General features: G+C 41.7%; 2 protein-coding genes across 2 annotated transcripts; one reads left to right on the top strand and one right to left on the bottom strand.

Annotated features, from left to right (window-relative positions):
* Positions 1-435: 435 nt before the first annotated feature.
* LOC111226651 (non-histone chromosomal protein HMG-14A-like) lies at positions 436-3,805 on the bottom strand. Its single transcript, XM_022751913.1, has 6 exons — positions 3,667-3,805; positions 2,678-2,704; positions 2,460-2,489; positions 1,662-1,709; positions 1,441-1,560; positions 436-1,345 (listed from the first exon to the last, which is right to left on the bottom strand). The coding sequence occupies exons 1-6, from the start codon at positions 3,679-3,681 to the stop codon at positions 1,298-1,300; spliced, it is 288 nt and encodes a 95-aa protein (XP_022607634.1). The 5' UTR covers positions 3,682-3,805; the 3' UTR covers positions 436-1,297.
* A 929-nt stretch (positions 3,806-4,734) lies between these two features.
* On the top strand, positions 4,735-15,620 carry sh3bgrl (SH3 domain binding glutamate rich protein like). The gene is made up of 4 exons (XM_022751814.1): positions 4,735-4,981; positions 12,296-12,481; positions 14,230-14,310; positions 14,702-15,620. Exons 1-4 carry the CDS (start codon positions 4,937-4,939, stop codon positions 14,735-14,737), a joined length of 348 nt encoding a protein of 115 aa, XP_022607535.1. The 5' UTR covers positions 4,735-4,936; the 3' UTR covers positions 14,738-15,620.
* Positions 15,621-18,623: the final 3,003 nt, after the last annotated feature.

The raw sequence follows: 18,623 nt of genomic DNA, 5'->3' as shown, positions 1-18,623 counted from the left end.
CTACAGTGAAGTTACATTACAGACGTGTTTTATTTAGTCAGAGGTCAATGCACTAATCTGAATCCTGTTGTACAAGTCCTGCTTCTATTTGAGTGAATGCAATCATGTGCATTACACGTCTGGTTGTACATCTCTTTATACAGATTAACACTGAAAAGCTCTCATATGTGGTAAATAATAGAGATTGCATATGAAGTTGGCAGAGTACAGGTTTGGAGGTGCAGCTTTAAATTTTAATTTCATCATGATCCATTGTTGCAATTACTACGAAAAGTGCTGGAGTTTTAAGCTGTGCACTCTGAGCTGTGAAGTTGACTGTGGTTATAGATACATATTTACAAAAGTTAGAATTTGACTATTTGGTGATAATGTAGAAGCTTCATCTTCTATCTATACAATACAAAATCTCTTGAAGAAACAAAGTCGAGACACAGATTCGAGGAAAATTCCCAGGACTTCTTTTTATTAAGAGAATTTCAGAACATAAGAGAGGGACCAGACACCTGCATTTGTCAGAGAAGGTTTCCAAATTCGATCGTTTTAAAAAAACCAGAGTGTTTAGAAAAGCTGACATGACAGCGTGGATGGAGCAGGAGCTGTTTTACACGCAGGGTCGTCTAGGAGACGGGTCGGAGGCAATCGCTGTTCCCGGAATGTTTCACATGTTCGTCTTCCTCTTTCTTATGGACAACACTCTTCAATACGCTTTTTTTTTTTTTTTTAAACACAATTTCAATGAAAAAAAAAAAAAAAAAAATCCAAAAACAAGACCATGAGACAGAAGCAAAGGGAACTCACTGCACATTTAGAGGTCTAAAAGAATCACCCACATTAACATGGCTGAACCGTTAATAAAACATGGATAAAGGCTGAACTGTAGGGGGAGGAAGGTCTAATCTGTGGAGGAAGAAGAGGGGAGGAGGGGGAAGATCAGGGAAGGGCGGAAAAACACAGGAATACACAACTCACAACATAGCCAATCCGGCAGGGACGCACTTTCTACACCAAACAAGCCTTCAACAATCATGAAATGCCATTTAAAAAAGATTTTAGTGTGTTCATCTTGCTTGCAGACACTTGATATGACCACTGCAAATCTGCAAGGCGCTCCATAATCAGCTTTGCTTTTTGTGCTAAAAATCTGTACGGATACTTATAAAATCATTGATAAAAATATTCCTCTGTTAACAATACGCCTTGGAGGGAAACCATGTGAGAGACTTGGGGGGGCTGGCTGGCTGGCTGGGGGGTTCAGAGGGGAGGGATTGTAGAGGAGGAGGAAGCTTGGGCAGTGGTGCTACTCGGACTTGGCCTCCTCCTTGGCCTCCTCAGGGGCTGCCTCCACCTGTGGGACAAAGAAAACAGGCCAAGGTCAAAACTTTTGATTCTGTATATCTTCAGTCTATGATGGCCAACTTGAGAACTTTTTCGTCCACTCACCTCGTTGGTCTTGGCCTCTCCGTTCTCAGAGTGGTTTTCCTCGTTTGCCTCTGCCTCTGCGTTCTCCTTTGCCTTCTTGGTCTTCTTGTCCTCCTTCTTATCATTCACAGCCTTTTCTTTCTGCAGTGGCAACAGGACAAGCCGTTAGCAGGCTGAATATTCACACACTACCTGTGTCTTGTAATGCAAGTTAACTTAGAACCCGGGCCAGCGTCTCCTACCTTTGCCGCCTTCTTGACCTTTGGTTCCGGCTTGGGTGGGGCCGGTTTCTGCAAAAAGAAAAAGGGAAAGGAATGAAGAAACAGCTACAATTACACACTAAAGCACTGTCTTTGCTAATCTACTAGTTTTCTCATTATTCTGAAGACATGAGAGGACTTTGGCCGCCATAAGACACTTTTTTAAATGGATGAAAAAGAATTTAAGTCTAAAATATTCCCCAAAAGTTAACCTCTGTGAATAAAGATACTGTCAGAGGCTTTCTAACCTTAACATGACAGTCCTTTAATCACTTAATTAAGGAATTTAGACAATATTAAGATACTAAAAGTAACAATTCTGAGAGCCTCTATTATGCCAGCTACTGGTATTTAGTTAAAACTACAAGTAGATACATGTGCAGATGCTTTAAGTGATCAGTCCTGCAATTTTTACTTCCTCTAACGTTTATAAATCAAGTTTTAATTGTGTTATAATTGATTTTATCATCTCTGATGTATTTCTGCCAACTTTATTGCTAACTAATGCACTACATGAATATTCTTTAGTGATTCTTCAGGTCTGTAATGTAAAAATAACATGTTTTGTAGTTTTGTATATCAATTAATCAAGCTAAAGTATTCATGATACGACAAACTATTTCTATACTTGTTTTTGCTTCTCTTAAAGCAGTGTTTGGCTTGATTTAATGAGTTTCATGTGCGTAACCACTTTTAAGAATTCCACTATGCTTTACATGTTAATTAACTGCATCTGCTAATGTAAATGAGTTTCGTGACATTGTATGTGTGTCTTCTTACCGCTGATAACCGAGCTGATCTCCTCTGGGGCTGAAACAGAACAAAGACTATTATCAAGGGGCTTTTATTTTGATTGAGACTGTATTCAGGAAACACACATTTGAATTTAATACCAAAGTACTTTCTTTTAGACAGTTGCCCACACATATCCCACATACTCATTAAAACTGAATTTTTAGCACATGTATGAGGTGTTGCTTAACGTGCCCGCAGCTTACCTCCTCCTTTTCTCCTCCTTCTGTTCCCTGTGCACAAGAAACACAAATATAACAGGTTAAAATACAAAAAAATCACATACAGCATTATTAAGAGTTTATATGGTGTTTATATTAACAGGAAACAGCTGTTAAATGCTTCAGGCACATATTACGAATAATTACAGACCTGCTGAAAAAACTTTTTAGTTTCATGTGAAAACAAAAAAATATTTCAAATACAGCTAAATTTAATGGATTAGAGCCCAGGAATGTAGGGGTAATGTGTCATTTCAGTAATAGGCTGTGAGAACTCAGCCATGCGGGCCTCTGGAACCATATTTTGAGGGCCCAGGCCCTGCTTTTCCCTTTCACTCCCCCATCTCTTTCTCTCATTCAATGCATGAAGCTCAGATTTGAAAGCTGGCGCGGGAGTCTTTGAGAAGGGGGAGGGACCTGCTATGGCTCGCGCGCGCCACCGGGCGGAAGAGCCACGCCATCGCAGCCATTTGGGACTATGAACAAAGAGAGAAAATATATAATTTTATCGAAACGCGACGGCGAATGTTTGTTTTTGCGGTCAAAATGCAAAGTAAAGGCACTAAAGCATTTTCTGGCGGCACTTTTGGCCGGTTTGGTGGCGAAATGGCGATAAGTGAAGCGTTTGTTCTCGGTAGGTCGGCGACGAAGGTGGACAAGAGCTGCAAAGCATGGCTGCTGCTTGTGCTTTAACTGCATGGAGACCGAAAGAGACTTCTGACTCCCCAAAGGACAGCGGCTCTCACATGAAAACGCGTTTTAAAGGCCGTGTCCGAGCAGGAAAATATTCATTCCAACACATAAAAAATGTATATTATATCTACAAAATAGGCAAAAATTACCAGCGAGAAATAACGGTTATACATTGCGTTATAATTAAGTAATGTCTCAGAGGGATGTCTTCACAATCGTTTGCATTGCATTAATAGCTGATATCCCCCTCAAACTATTTTTATTATTTTGAGAATACGTACCTTTCTCTTGGGCATGTTGATCTCTTGGAGGTTTTCTTACAAATACAACTAAAAACTGTTTTTCTTAGTGGGTTCAGTGCATGTGAAGACGAGTGTCTCCCTTATGCTCGGCAGTGTAGTAAACACACTGGAACAGAGAGGCGAGTGGTTGAATGGGGGGAGGGGTGCGGCTAAAGGCATGATTGATAGGCTCTCGGCCAATCAGGTGACGCCATTCGGGGCTGCAGAACACTTGGAATTTTGGAGCCGGTGATGTTCTGGGGTCTGCGCGAATGGCTTCTTGCAGGGAGAGATGGGAGGAAGCCTGCAAGAATGAAAGGATTGCATTCGAGGACATATTGCCTTCATACAAGTGTGATCGTTTACTGTCAGAGAGAGAGGCCGCGAGGCTAACCTGTATGCACGGTTACACAGGCCCCGGCGGCGGGCAACATGCCCCGGTGTAAAGCCATGCAATCCACGCTGGCTCGTCTAAAAGCCAGGGCTCACATCTGCAGCAGCCAGCGAGGAGACATTTCTACATAAATTCACTTCGTGTTTGAGTCCAATATGGCGCCCACTCCTCTCCGACACATTTTTTTTGTTTGTCAGTCGGCTTTCCTAAATTCGTTTCAGGGAAAAGCCTTGCGTCGTCTGCCCCAGACGCCTGCAGGGGGCCCACAAAGCCCGTCTAATCAATGTGGCTGCTAAAGACGGCGCTTCCAGAGGCTGTGCTGTTACACAAAAGCTCTCAGAAGTGTTCAAAAAAAAATCATTGCAGATTTTTATACCTTGTTCACTTTTATAACATAACCATAACCACCATACCAACAACACATGCAACGGTGCATGTGTGCAGCGTTTGCAGAACAATAGCCAAAGTCTGACTTGCAGACAATGGGGTCGAAGCTAAAATTCAGACAATATACCCTCACTGTGTTGCCAGCATGATAGGCCTAGTGCCTTTCTGTGCGTGCGTGTACGTGTCTCTGAGTGTGTGCTCTTGCTCTACAGAGAGAGAGAAAGAGAGAGAGAGAGTAGAAGGGGCGGGGAGGCAGAGTAGAGGCGGAGGAGGAATGCCAAGCTCCATCCAGTGCTGAGAACCGGAGCATTTGCGCAGATAGTCTGCGCTGCCTACAACAGACACACAGCATTTCAGCCTGGGAAGTTTGTTGTTGTTGTTGTGTTTTTGTCTCACTGCCGAGCAATCCGCCTGCACAGTGTCTGCAAGGAGCAAGGCAACCAACCAACCGCTGCTTTACCGGAGTCCAGTCAGCATCAGGGATTTAACATGGTGATCAAAGTGTACATAGCATCGTCCTCTGGATCCACTTCGGTAAGGGACAAAAGAACGGCATGGCTTTTATATAACCGGGGTTTTAGCTGGGTTTATCTGCTGCATCCAGCTTGTTAGGCAGGAGAAAGGAGGCTGAACTTTTATTGAACTCACTAACTGATGTCCATCCGGCTGTCATCCTCTCAGTCTGGAGTGGTCTGACTCATCAGTAAGCATGCAGCTCTGCCCTCCTCAAGACTTTGGACACAGATGGAGTCTGTCAAAGTCTTTCCCCTCTCTCCCTCTCTCTCTCTCTCTCTCTCTCTCTTTGCCCTTATTTAAACTTTGTCACAGAGGCAGACGTAGAGAGGAAGTTTGAGGTGGGCAGCTGAGAGTATAGGTGCTTCCTGGAGCGACAATTGAATGCTTTTGCAAATGGAACCAGGCTGAAAACAGGAAAGGCATGTAGTAAAAATCAATAATTGTACTCCAAATTGCCCACTCTGTTACCTGATGCCAGGACAGACAGCTTGTGCATCTGAATGTTTGTTTCACTGTGCTGCAGCCTGGAGGATCTTCAGCTTCATTTTTTGCCAGTTTCTTCCAGACTGGAGAGGAATGATGGTGATGCAATTCTCCAGGGCCCCTTTTCAGATATGCAGCTGCAGCCCAGGAATACTTAGGCACTGTTTAGGACATGTTGGAGGTCTGGAACAGCCTAGACATGCTATACTACAGTAGGGGTTCAGTAAACCTTAAATTCTGGCTATAACATGTCATTTTTTCAGTCAAATCTATGTTGCTCACAGCTATTGCAATATTCCTGACATAATCTGTGATGTAAAGTATTTCTAGCATTTAAGGATCTGTCTCTCATAGTTGAGGATGTTACTAAATTGTTCAATAGTGCAAATTTGAAAGGTGCTGTGATGGAAATAGCACAGGAATAACAGTCTTATATCAAAATCCTCACTAAAAAAAACCTCAAAAGTCGCTTAAATGAAAGTCACTTGTCACATCTGGTGGTGTAAATCACCTTTGGGATAATTTACCCTCATTAAGCAGCTCACGCACAGAGGAAATGATCGAACAGAACACAGAGCCTCTTCTCAGTTGGACAGGATTGAATTACTTTATTGCTCGTCCAGAGAAGTGACATTTGCAAAGGCTCAGCCGCAGCAGTCTTACAGGACGGGAGCTTCCTATAAAGTGAGAGCAGTCGGAGTGTAGAGCCGGTGATGCCATCACTGTGCTGGAGCCTGTCTGTGAAAATGCATTACCTCTCATTGATCTGTCTTTGGAAGAGTCTGCCAGAACTAGTGGGCGAGGTTATGTTCTCTTAAATGCTGCATAGACACACTTATACTCACATTATCATATTCATTCTCCGTCTTTTTTTTATTTTTTTATTTGGCAGATCAGCAGCAGTGTACTGACTAAACCAAGCTGCCATAAACACATCTTATCTGTTTTATCTTGATCTGGTAGCTCATTTGTTTGAATTAATTTGCATATGAGACATTCTGTCACATTATAGAGTTTGTGGGGATTCACCTCTATGTCTGATTAGGACAGTATTTATTTTGAAGTCTCTCCCTGATGCAGTGAGAACATGTTTGTGAAATGGAGTGCATTTGCTGATCGACTGAATGACAAATTGTGGTCGAAACTCTGCCCTCACCGAGCTTGCAGTTCGATTGCATCACTGACACAGCAATGTGATTTGCATTCCACTATCCAGCACTGTCTGCTGCTACATTAATCAGTCCAATTTAGTTAAGCATGTGAATGGGGCACCAGCCTCAACAGGGAGACAAGTAAGTATATCAAAACCAACATTTAAAGCTCATGCCCCACTTAGGAAACAACTGCAGGTCAGTGAGGGAGACAGTGTTAGCCAGAGGGATGCATCAGATTCAGCAGCTGACGAGCTACAACATTCAGCATTATTCAGACAGATGTATTTTCTAAAGACATTACGTTTTGGTTCATGTTCAAGCACTTTAATAGCTTTTGGTGCTTATTGATTTTATGCAGAATGTGATTCACATAACAGCAGGTTGTTATTATGAATGGTTTTATGTAACTGCAAGGCTCAAACATCTCAAGAACCAAGTTTTCTAGGGTTTGATGGACAAAAGTCTTAAATTCCTAATATAAAATAACAACAGCTGATTCACAAAAGATGTGTTCCACAAAGCTCAGTTAGAGAGAAGTACAGTATGTTAATAACAGATAATGAAGAACTCAGGTGAGCCATGTCAACCAACTGTGGGTATGTTGAATAGATTAGGTTGGGTGTGTCGGCTCTTCCTCTATACTTGTATATACTTATTGCAGTGTAATGTAATGGTCTTGGAATAAATGTTGTGTAAAACGGTAGTTTGAAGAGGAATATAACATAAATGCCTTATAATATAATGCTATTTGGAGAAATCTTACAAACTACAGTCTTGCATATTATCATTGTGTGGAATCAACACCTTTGTGACAGAAAAAAAGGGGGTATGATAAATTACAAAATCAGATTTTAGCCACAGCTAGTGAGAGTTAGTGTCCCTGAGCAAAGCACTGATTGCCAGCTTATTCTCTCCTGACCTGTGACCTGTGCTAATCCAATGTGAAGGGTGGTATCCCTGCAAACTGAATGAGAGTTGACATCATCGTATTTCCACCCAGTAATGAGAAGCAGAGTGTTTGAGTCACCTGAAAAATGGTGTTGTGACTCGCTGTCAATTCTCTAGAGACACGTCTAGTGTTACCGGCAGTGGCTTTGTAAAGATTAGGTCATACTACATACACTTCTCTTTGTATAAACCTTAGCTGTGACAAAAATGTAAAGAGAATTCTTATGAGATTTGTACACACGGTATCTGTGAGGGATTAGCACCAGTTTCCTCTTCACCTGGTTACATTGAGGCCAAATTTGCATTGCAAACCTTGAAATGCTTTGAAATACAGACATGTAAATGCATACATGCAAACACACACACGCACACACACGCACACACACACACACACACACATGTGCGTGCAAACAAACCTACAGCCGTGTATCTAGACTAGAGCACTAGGCCAACTGGGCAAACTGAAACAAATTCTGTGAAAAGAGCACATTTACTGCCTGCAGCCACAGTATTGTACAGTTTCCTCATTGCCACAATAAGCACACTAAGAATCAGCAATAACTTTCACACTGAACATTCTCGGTGAGATTGTGCATATGTGTCGTATCTGTGTATGCCCAAGTTTTAAGCTTTCTACCTCACAGTCTCTGATTTACTGGACTTTCTCCTCTGTTGGTTTGACATTTATGGTGTATAGGTCAAGCTTGAGTTGGCAGTGAGTCAGTTAGTTGGTATAACAGGTCATTGTTTGTTTTTTTTTGTTTTTTTTGGCCTTTTGCTGTTGTTTCACCTTTAGGCAGCAGTGAGGGAACTCAGCCAGTGCAGCAGTGTAAGGCTCTTTTGTAACAATGTTGTAATGCTGACTGAGCTCAGGATTGGGTGGAGGCTACAGTTGTTGCTGCTGAAATTCCAGTAAGTGACTGTTTTCAGCACAAATCAGACTTGATCTAATCAAGACAAAACCTTTATTCCTTACAAACACACAGGGCCGGGGCTGATTCATGCTTCCTTTAGTTCAGAGAGTGGATTGTCCTGCCTTTGAATGTTGGACTGGAGAGGTCATTTAGTCTTACAGTATCTGTGAAGAAATTCTTTGACAAATCCAGTTTAAATGTCTTTTCTTTTTCATCTGAGTGAATTGAGCACAAATTGACCCCAGCCCCAAGTCAACATCACTGATTGAATCAGTCTCCAGCATATTGATCCAAGCCTGTGTTGTGGATATAGTGCATCCGATCAATGCCTGCCATTGTCTGGCAACTGTTAATGCCAGAGTCCTGACCTTTCTTCTGGGACTGATCAAGTCCGACTCTCATCTCATTGCTCTGTTGCCACAACTCTCACATGACGATGATGATGGTTATCTGGATTGTAAACCACACAACATATGATACAGATTCCTTTTCCACACTTGTGTTTTACTCAGGTTATAGTCAAAAATAATGATCAGTGCAACAATATGTATGTTCTGCTAAAACCTGCCTCTGATCTATTGTGTTGTTGTTGGACTGTTGTCTAAAGTAGAATGAAAAAATAGCAGTTATTGAATCTGCAACTTGAGCTCTGCAGATCATATTGTTGCAGGAACAACCAAATGCATTTGTCCTCATTCTAGACCGCCTTACTTTGGTGAATCATCTAATGATACAGCAGTTCTTCCATGGGTGTGTCCACGGACTGTCTTGGGAATGTGATAACAGTGTCAGGTCACTGCTGATAAAAGTGTTATCTGTATGCAGTTATTAACAGATTTGTGCCAAATCATGTTTCTCTCATTTGTGTATCAATGAACTAAAATCAGAAGGAAAATTTGAAATCAGTTTAGTAAAATTTTGTGTGAGTGACAATTTACCTTTACACCATTACCCAAAACTAAGAATCTACAGGAAGCTGTGTGAGGGCTGTGCATTGGTTCTTTCAGATAAATGCAAACACCAGCGTGCTAACATCAGCACAATGACAATGCTAACATGCTGGTGTTTAGCAGGTTTCACGTTTGCTATGTTCACAATCTTAGTTTAGCGCTTTGCTAATTAACACTAAACACAGAGTACAGCAGAGGCCGATGGGAGCAGCATTAGTTTTGCAGTGTTTTGGTCATAACCCAAAGTTCAAATTCAAATTTGATCTGATGATGGCTGGAAGAGCAGTGTGGGGATAACCAAAGTTATTACAATTCATCTTGAGGGGGACACAAATGCCTGTGCCAATCCATATAATCATACTCACAGTGGTGCTAGAGGAAAAGTCAAGGAATCATCAAAGTCATTAGGGTACATCCTCTGGGAGCCATGAATGTCAGCACAGAATTTGGTGCTATTCTGTCCAGTAGATATGGAAATATTTTACAGGATATGTAAAAACTCTCACCTGTTGGTAGCACTAGAGGAAAAGTGATTGGATCATCAGTGACACCAGGATTCATCGTCTGGGGACCATGAATGTGTGTACAAAATTTCATGGCAATCCATCCAATAGGCCTAGTTGTTGAGACATTTCTGTCAACACGAATGACAAAAGTTGTGGATCGACTGGCGTAGCCTAGCTAAAAACACCACTACTTACTACCTGTATCACGTGTGGACATAACAAACAACAAAAGGACACTGTTCACCTGGTTTTGCATCATGTTAAGCTCAGTGTCGATATGTGTTTGCATACGCAGACAAGCTGTGAGAAAGCATGGATTATGGAAATCAAATTTGAGGCGTTCAGCTCCTGTCAGTTGACTGTCTGCAGGCTTGACTCTGGCTCTGCTCCCTCACTCTCTGTCTGTCTAGTTATTTTGTGGCATTCCAGACTCATAGATAAGGAGTGAATAAGGCAAGGAAACAAGAGCAGAGTAGTTGTTTATTACCACACCCAAAAAAAACAGGGACAGTCTGGTTTCTTCCATAAAAACACAAAAACAAATCATCAGGATTCCCACTGAAGACACCACAGAGCAATACAAATTGCTGGAAGGGGCAAAGCTGAGAACTCTCACTGTGCAATTACAGTTAGTGGCAGATGGTATGTGGCCAGTTTGCCCTACAAATTAATTTTCCTTGGCAACAGTACAATGCAGGCTTGTTGGGGGAATGGTCAGCGTGCACCAAAGTGGAGCAGAATAGAGGAGAAAGCGGAAAGATCCCTATGTTTAACTTGTCATTTTAGCAATTTAGGTTCAAGTTTGTCAAATAAGAGACAACATGTGGAGTGAGTGTGAAAAGGAGGCTGTGCAGATTCCTACCTCAGAGAGAGCATTGTCTCTGTGTGTGTTTGGAGAGACAGAGTGAGTCAAAGTGAGTCTGAGCTCATGGCGTTCCACTTGGCTGCTTTGTCCCAGGCAGGTGGAGAGAGAGTGAGAGCTGGTTTTTTAGGACTTTGGCCTTGGGAGTGCAACGGCCATTAAATGATTCAAACTGTGCGGCAGCTAATCTGCCGGCATTGTCAGCTCCCTCATTTCCATGCCTCAGTGTTGTTTCAGCAGATGGCTGTTAAATAATCCACCTGTCTGTCTCGTCTGCACGCCATAAAGCAGGGTGCAGCTCTCGCATGGAGTTCTCTGGACTGACATGAGGACAATTAGTCCAATATTAAATGTATAACTGTATTATGTTTTATCATGGTGTTGGCTCAGTTTCATTTTAAGTGTGTGAATGTGTGTGTGTGTGCAGCAGAGGCTGAATGAGTGTGTCTCCTTGCAGCAGGCCTTATTTGGCTTGTGTTTGACCAGTTACCTCCTCTCGAGTCCCAGAGGAGCTCTTGTTTCCGTCTGGCCTTGTAGGGCCATCCTCCCTCTTAAACACACCCACTGAGAGCTCATTGGACCACAATTTCATACAGTAAATCACACACACACATCTATATAGATAGAGGCAGAAGCAGGAATCTGTAGCATCTTTCATTATCTTGCTGTGTGTGACTGTGTTTGGGTTACCTTGTGATATAGCAAAGGACACAGCTGATAGTTCACTATAAATGAGGTGAGATCCCAAAGGATGTCACCGTGTTATTCTAGACACACTTTCATTTTCTTTGCAGGGATTTGTTCTCAGATGAAAGGTTTGCAGTTTTGCACCCAGCAGGATGGACTGCTTTAAGTGTCACAAATGACACAAGTGTTAATGTTAAATATATGGTAGCAATACAACAGAACTGCTTTTTTTTTTTTTTTTTTGAGCATGGAGTCCCTGTCAGAAATAATCCCATCTGCATAAAAGTCTCAGATAGTGAGAAAGACAGCAACTCTCACGTGTGAACTGTCAACACAGTCTTTCTTTGCAGGAAATTTACCCACTTTATTGTATAAAAATTCTAGGTTTGGGCATTCTGTCAGATTAAAAGTATGCAACATGTCACATATGCCTTCGAAATGGTTCAATTTTTAACAATAAATTGATATTTACTGTTAAAATGAAAGAGTATGGCGGGAGTCCAGTCTTGGGAGTTGCTGTCCTCCTCACTATCTGGCATTTTTGATGCAGATAAAACACAATGTGTCCCTGCTTAGCCTTGCCTGAGTTCACCCTCTTCAATACTCTTGCACTTCATTCACTTGTAAGCAAACGAGTGGTAACTTAGTAACAGAGCAGCCTGCATTCTCTGTAGTGTAATTTCTCACAGCAGCGTAGAAGTGTTCTTATTTTTGCAGCAGACTGACGGTGACGGTGAACTGAGGCCCTTATGCTTCCTCATATGGCTGAAGTTAACACACACGTTTAACTGACAACTTCCCCTGTCTCATCCCTCCCCCCCCACACAGATCAAGAAGCAGCAGCAGGATGTGATGGGCTTCCTGGCAGCCAATAAGATCGAGTTCGAGGAGTGTGACATCGCAGCCAATGAGGCCAACAGGAAATGGATGAGAGAGAATATTCCGGAGGAGTCCAGGCCGGCCACAGGGAACCCTCTGCCCCCACAGATATTTAATGAAAGCAAATATTGCGGGGTGAGACACATGCAGACAGGAGCAATGCAATTACAGTGTTACTCTGATAGGTCACACACACTGAGGAAGCTCATGTCCTCAGTACACACAAAAGAATCATGGAGGGCTTTGAATGCTGATTCTGCTCTTATGTTTAAAGCTGTGCTAATTAATATTTTTATATTAACAATAAATCAAATCATTAATGTGAAAGGTGTCGCTCATAGTGAAGAAGTCTGCAGTTCAAAGCATTTTAGTGTCTTTTAGCTCATTGTTTTGTTCTTTGCAGCCCACAACTTTACTGTTCTGGTTCCCTCTCACCACTTTCATCAGTCACACCAACTTTCTAGATGCAACAGGCAGCTGTTTCTTTGAAAAAGCTCTGGTAACCAGATATATCCCTCAGAAGTTGGTGGAGATGTGAATTTTGGCCCCGAAACTGACGGGTGGACGGAAACAGGATGCTAACGTTCCTCCATATCTGCTGGATTTTGTAAAAAAGGAAACTGCTGGCCATGAAATTAATTATGGTTACTTTACATTTTCAATAATATTAAATTAAATTAAAATGAAAGGGCTTTCTACCAGATTTTTTTCCCTGGCAGTATATGGAAGTCTTCAAAACAGCCAGTTGAAGGAATAGTTTAACATTGATCAAAGACCGATACCAATCTTTTATCTGTTAAACATGAAGCTGGTTAGCTTAGTTTAGCAGTTTAGTAGTAGTAGTTACTAGTTTAGAGACCTGAGACGGAGAGAAATGGCTAGAGTGGGTTTGTCAGAAGGTAACAAATTCTGCCTAAAGCTTACACTGTGTCTCGTTTGTTGAACATGCACAAAACCCATAGTGCCAAAACGACAAGGAGGCCTCGTTAAAACAAGCAACTTGTTGTTTATTTCACTTTGGTTTATGTCCAGATTAAACAAACACAATATAAAATGTAGATAAATCTAGACCTGCTTCCAGTCTTTGTGCTAAGTAAAACTAACTGTCAACTGGCTTAGTTGAAATGGACAAAAATGAGTCTGGTATTGATCTTCTCATTTATCAGAACTGAAAATTCCCAGACTATGTTTTTAGCTATTCAGAACTGACTTGGGGGTATGGGATTACGAAGAAAGGTTTTTTGACATCTGACCTCAGTATTTCTAACATCTTAGCTATGGCCCTGATCAGATATACTCTACCTTGTACCCTAGCCTGGTGTCCTGTGTTACTCCCATCCGACAGACACTGGGCCCTCAGCCTGAGTGCACTGGGGCATCATGCTGTGCAGCTAATGGATGGCTGGATGTGAAGTTGCACATGCAGAATGGGCCATATTGAATGACACAGGCAAAGAGAGCATCATTTCCCAGGATACTTGCAGCTGTAGGACTCCTTTTGAAAAATGTGTTTGTGTGTGTACTGGTATGTGAGTGTGGGAGAAAAAGGAGGGAAACAAAGGAATGAGAGGGAGTGGGGGATCAAGAATGAGAGAGACTGTAGACAGCTAAACAGTAAATGGGTGAATGTGCTAGTTTGTTTACACAGGGTTGCTTTCTCAAAGACAATACCCTCCCATCAGATTGACTACAGAGGCCTGTTCTTCGACAAATAACAGAACCTCGACTGTTTCTCATGGATTCAGATTGTTGCCCTCAGGCGCTGCTCCAAAGTTTGCCTCACATTATCATTCCTTTGGTGGCAGTTCAGATTTAGGCGAGCTGATCCACTGAATCGATCTGCATCTAAACTTCTCTCTCCGTGTCTTCCCCTTCTTTCTCAGAACTATGAGGCCTTCTTCGATGCCAGAGAGGACAATGCTGTGTATGCATTTCTGGGTCTGACTGCTCCCCCAGGCTCTAAGGTATAGCTTATGAACACAAACACTCACTGATAGCTGTCCTTTCTTTGAACTGCATTCCTACAGCCTCACCATGTTTCCTGTAAAACCGGCTTATGTGCCCAAATATATATTTATCCTCGCTGTGTGATTTCCATACAGAAAACACACATATTACGTAATACATCTGTTCATGATAATCTAACACCCAAGCAGGCCTCTTCTCCTCTTCCTCTTCCTACTGCACACTGGCGCCTCCTCTCGGTCACCACAGGAACTACAGGGAGGTGTGCCAGTTACCATAGAAACAGAGGGGTTTTCCTCTGAGCTGTGGCAGGGGATATATAAACCAGTATCCTCCATTTTAATTTAACACGCTCTCTCCCTCTTGTTCTCCCCCTCTGTCTCTCTCCAGGAGGCCGAGGCTCTAGCGAAGAAAGCACAGCAGTAGCAGCTTTGCACCATTTCTACCTGAGACCTCAGGCTTAGACATAGACCCAGACCCTGGACCCAGACTGACCTGGAAAAGATCCAGGAAAAAAAAGAAGCAACATTTCACTTAGCTTATAAATATGTGGACGGTTTTGATTTTTCAGTATGTTTTTTTTTATTACTCTGTGTTCAGCTGTGCCTTTTCAGCTGTAGTGAAAGGAGGTACTAAAGCAGAGAATTTTGGGGTATCTAAAAACAGCTCTGCCTCCTCCATTAACCTCAGCCTGCTAAGCCTATTGGCCTAATGACATGTCAATCAACCATACGCATGAATGTGTAGCTTCCTGTCGATCAACACATCATGAGATACAAAAAAATGTGCACACCTTGAAAAATTGTGTCACAGATTCATTGTTTGGCCAACAGAATGTCATCCATGTTAACATTAGATCATAAAACATCATTATTATTTATGTAACCCGACAGGTTTAATCAGTATATCACTTATCTGTTGAATTCTGGAAACATCGAATCAAATGTTGTGCTCCTGCCAGTCATGTTGTCGCCAAAACCTTGCAGCACTTTCTGTAGGAGTTGTCTAATACAATCCCATTCTCTGTGTTTTGTTTTACTTTATATTGTCTTAATGCTGTTTTAATAGCAAACCTTTTTCTACAAAATGATATATGTTTGAAAATGATGATACATGCCAAAATGTACAAGTATGCAAACACAGAGGGATGTGAAATGGACTTTTTTTTTTTTTTTTGCTGTTTTTGTTGTTAAGGAGAGTTGGTAGCTGTTTCATTTCGCTGGTGGTATCCTGTTTCACATTGTTTTGTAAATCCCTGTCTTACATAAGTTGATACCTTCCCTAAAATAAAATAGAAATAAAACTGCAAGCCTGACTCTTGATATTCTTTTCCTGTTAGTAATACTCATGAAATACATCTTGCCTCCTCATTATGAACTCTCCTCTCTTCTCTTCAAGAACTGTTTTCTTTACAGTGGATAATGCCAAATCTACTTTGAGTAATTAAAAAGTTAGTGAGAATGATATATACAGTAGTCCTGCAAGAGGAAGACCAGCAGTTGGTCATAATGCTGCTACTACAATGTATTACATGTTTTGCAGTTGCACTGATTTTTATGTATCCAGCACCTATCCCACAGAGGTTTTGTAGATGCACCCATGACTTTGATTAACCAGATGTTATCAGTGTTTTTCACTTGTGGCTTTCTACAAAGAACAGTGTCTGGTTGGGGGCCCTTGTCAGGTTTCATTCAGTTATTAGTTCCACATAAGAGAGATGTTTCCCCTATTCACTTCTCACATGGTTTTAAACTGTTTGAAACCCACATAGATTAAACTCTTCAATATCCTCAAAAAAGCAAAGATTAGAGAAACTTTTTCTTTTTTCCCCAACCTGTTAATCATGTCAAGACCCCACGAATATGGAGTCCTGCCCCCAGGATCAGAACCACTAAACTGCATAACTGTACAGTAGTAAAATGAGCTCCATCTTAAGTAGCTTAGAACAGTAAAATGCTACTTACATAGTGATGCCACAGTATAAACAGTTAGCAATCTTATATCAGAATACATCAGTCGCAGGGGGCTGAATCACCGTTTTTGCTAATATACTTGAAAGGAGCTATTTTTAAGTTTTGCTCTCCTCGCTAGCATTTAAGGCTATTTACATACCAGTCTTGCCTAGAGCTTCAGCCATGGTTGCATTGACGAAACGAGATGTTATAACACACCCTCAGAGCAGCTGCTTCTTCTTCAGGGCAGACTGGACTCTGTCGATTCGGCCGGGAAGAAGTGATAGAAATAGAATAGAGTACTTTTCACCTCTGGAGACAGCTGTGATGGAGTGAGTAAAGGAATGAAGGTTGATGCTGAACTGGCAACATTTCTTCTAGACTGGTAAGTAAACAGCTGTTAATACTAATGTGGGCTATGTAGCATTAGCAAAACTATTGCTTGACAAGAGCCTCGGGCATAGTTGTGTTTACAAGACAAGAGGTTATAATATGTCCTGTGAGAAGCGCTACGTCTTCAGGACAGATTGGAGGCTACAGTGAGTTGCTATCGGAAAGTGACATGAGAGGCCGGGGGTTGGTTAGTTAGCGTGCTAACCTCAGCAGAGGTAAAGACGTGATAGAGACAAGAGTTAACATTTGCCTTACTTTTCCACCGTTAGACAGCTCTAGGCAAGTAAAGGAATGAAGTTTGATACTGAACTCACAACATTTCTTCTAGACTGTTAAGTAAACAGCTGTTAATGCTAATGTGGGCTACGTAGCATAACAAAACTTACAAATAGCTCCTTTTAAGTTCTTTTTGCTAATACTGTACTTTACCATGTGCTATAATTTAAGTAGAATTTTCAGTGTAAGATTTTTACTATTAATGGGGTATTTTAAGATTGTTGTATTGTTGCTGAAAGCGTAAAGGATTGTAGGAGAATTATAAGGCCCAAAGATGTATGACTTGATATCACTTAGTTGATGCCAACAGGAGTACAAGAGCCAGTGTAGGAGAATAACAAACATAACAATAACAAAAGATTGTCAAGACCAGACTAAAACGCAGGATGCAGATGCAGGGTTTTCAGGTTCTTCAATAAAAAAGTCTTTATTGAGGGAAACAGGTTCTGAACTCCAAGACAGAGTAAACAAAGCAGGCTATGAAATTTTTCCTCTGATGCACTTCTTACAAAATGGAAGAAGCGTGGCTGCAAAACTACCAAAATAATAATCGCTCCACTAAAAGGAGGAAACCCAAAAGACAATATAAAATGTTAACAGTAACAGAAAATCACTCCCGCTACGGAGGAAAAAGAAGTAGCAAAATGAGGTAGAGACAACAGAAAACTCTCCTGAAAATTGGAGGCACTAATCTATGAAAAGGTAAGCAAACAAAGGATCACTCCACACGGAGGAAACAAAAGGCTGTGAAAACATTAACTATGGAATAAAACTAAGATATGAAACTTACAACTCAAAATCTCTCTCTTGGAGGAATCAGACCAAAATTCATGAAACGACTAAGGTCAAGACTGTGGAAAGGCTGGGGTGAACGCAGGTAGACAAGGACGAAGACGAACACACTGGCAACAAGACAAAGGGAGACGCAGACTATTTGAACACATGGAGGTAATGAGAAACAGGTGGACACAATCGGGAATCAGGGAAGATAATCAGACCGGTGACACGTGAGGAAGGGCAAGTGACCTGAAACGAGAAGAGAGTTACTTTTCAACATCAAACAAGAAATGACAGGACAAAACATGGAGACAGGACAAAAACCCAACTTGACCTCACCGCGGTGTGACAAAGATATGGTTTGGCGGCCAACAGAGTGGGCCAAGACACTTTGACCGGTTCGGGAGAACATCTGGAAAATTAGGAATAAACATAACGTCAAGGCCATGACCAATGGGAGCACAGTGATCTGGCAAGGGGCCACTGTGTTCTGCCAGGAAGAGCACAGAGACCTGGGTGAGGGCCAGGAAAACCTAATTGGTTATAATTAGGCAAGAGTAGTAAGACGAAGCCAAAAGATTGGAAAAACAGGTATAGCCATCTGGGATATAAAAGAACATGTTTCGTTCTGTGTTGTGGTTGTTGTCTCCGTCTATGACTGCGAGTAGGCCGTTGTGAATAAAGAGACTCTCCGCTTTGACACCTGTGTCTTGACTGTCTGATTCCTTTTTTGATCCACTGCTTCTCGCCACAACAGGATCTGAATACTTCTGGCCCTTAGTTTAACTTTTCTCAGCTTGTGTGTAACAACGAATTTCAGTTATAGTTTAATAAAGGAAGTAGACTATCTAGTGGTGGGTGGAGGGGCCAGCTCTCATTTGCAGAAGTGAAACAGGCCTAAAGAACATTTCAGT

The sequence above is a fragment of the Seriola dumerili genome, unplaced genomic scaffold (genome assembly GCF_002260705.1).
Source record: "Seriola dumerili isolate Sdu_G_001 unplaced genomic scaffold, Sdu_1.0 BDQW01000161.1, whole genome shotgun sequence".
In the NCBI taxonomy this organism is placed as follows: domain Eukaryota; kingdom Metazoa; phylum Chordata; class Actinopteri; order Carangiformes; family Carangidae; genus Seriola; species Seriola dumerili.
This window is presented reverse-complemented; position numbering and strand designations above follow the sequence as displayed.

Excerpts from the sequence above, each read along its gene's own strand:
- sh3bgrl (XM_022751814.1), top strand. The coding sequence starts at position 4,937 with ATGGTGATCAAAGTGTACATAGCATCGTCCTCTGGATCCACTTCG. Across the intron at positions 4,982-12,295 it reads CGTCCTCTGGATCCACTTCG|ATCAAGAAGCAGCAGCAGGA; the intron begins GTAAGGGACAAA and ends CCCCCCACACAG. Across the intron at positions 12,482-14,229 it reads ATGAAAGCAAATATTGCGGG|AACTATGAGGCCTTCTTCGA; the intron begins GTGAGACACATG and ends CTTCTTTCTCAG.
- LOC111226651 (XM_022751913.1), bottom strand. Across the intron at positions 1,710-2,459 it reads GATCAGCTCGGTTATCAGCG|AAACCGGCCCCACCCAAGCC; the intron begins GTAAGAAGACAC and ends TTCTTTTTGCAG. Across the intron at positions 1,346-1,440 it reads GAGAGGCCAAGACCAACGAG|GTGGAGGCAGCCCCTGAGGA; the intron begins GTGAGTGGACGA and ends TTTGTCCCACAG.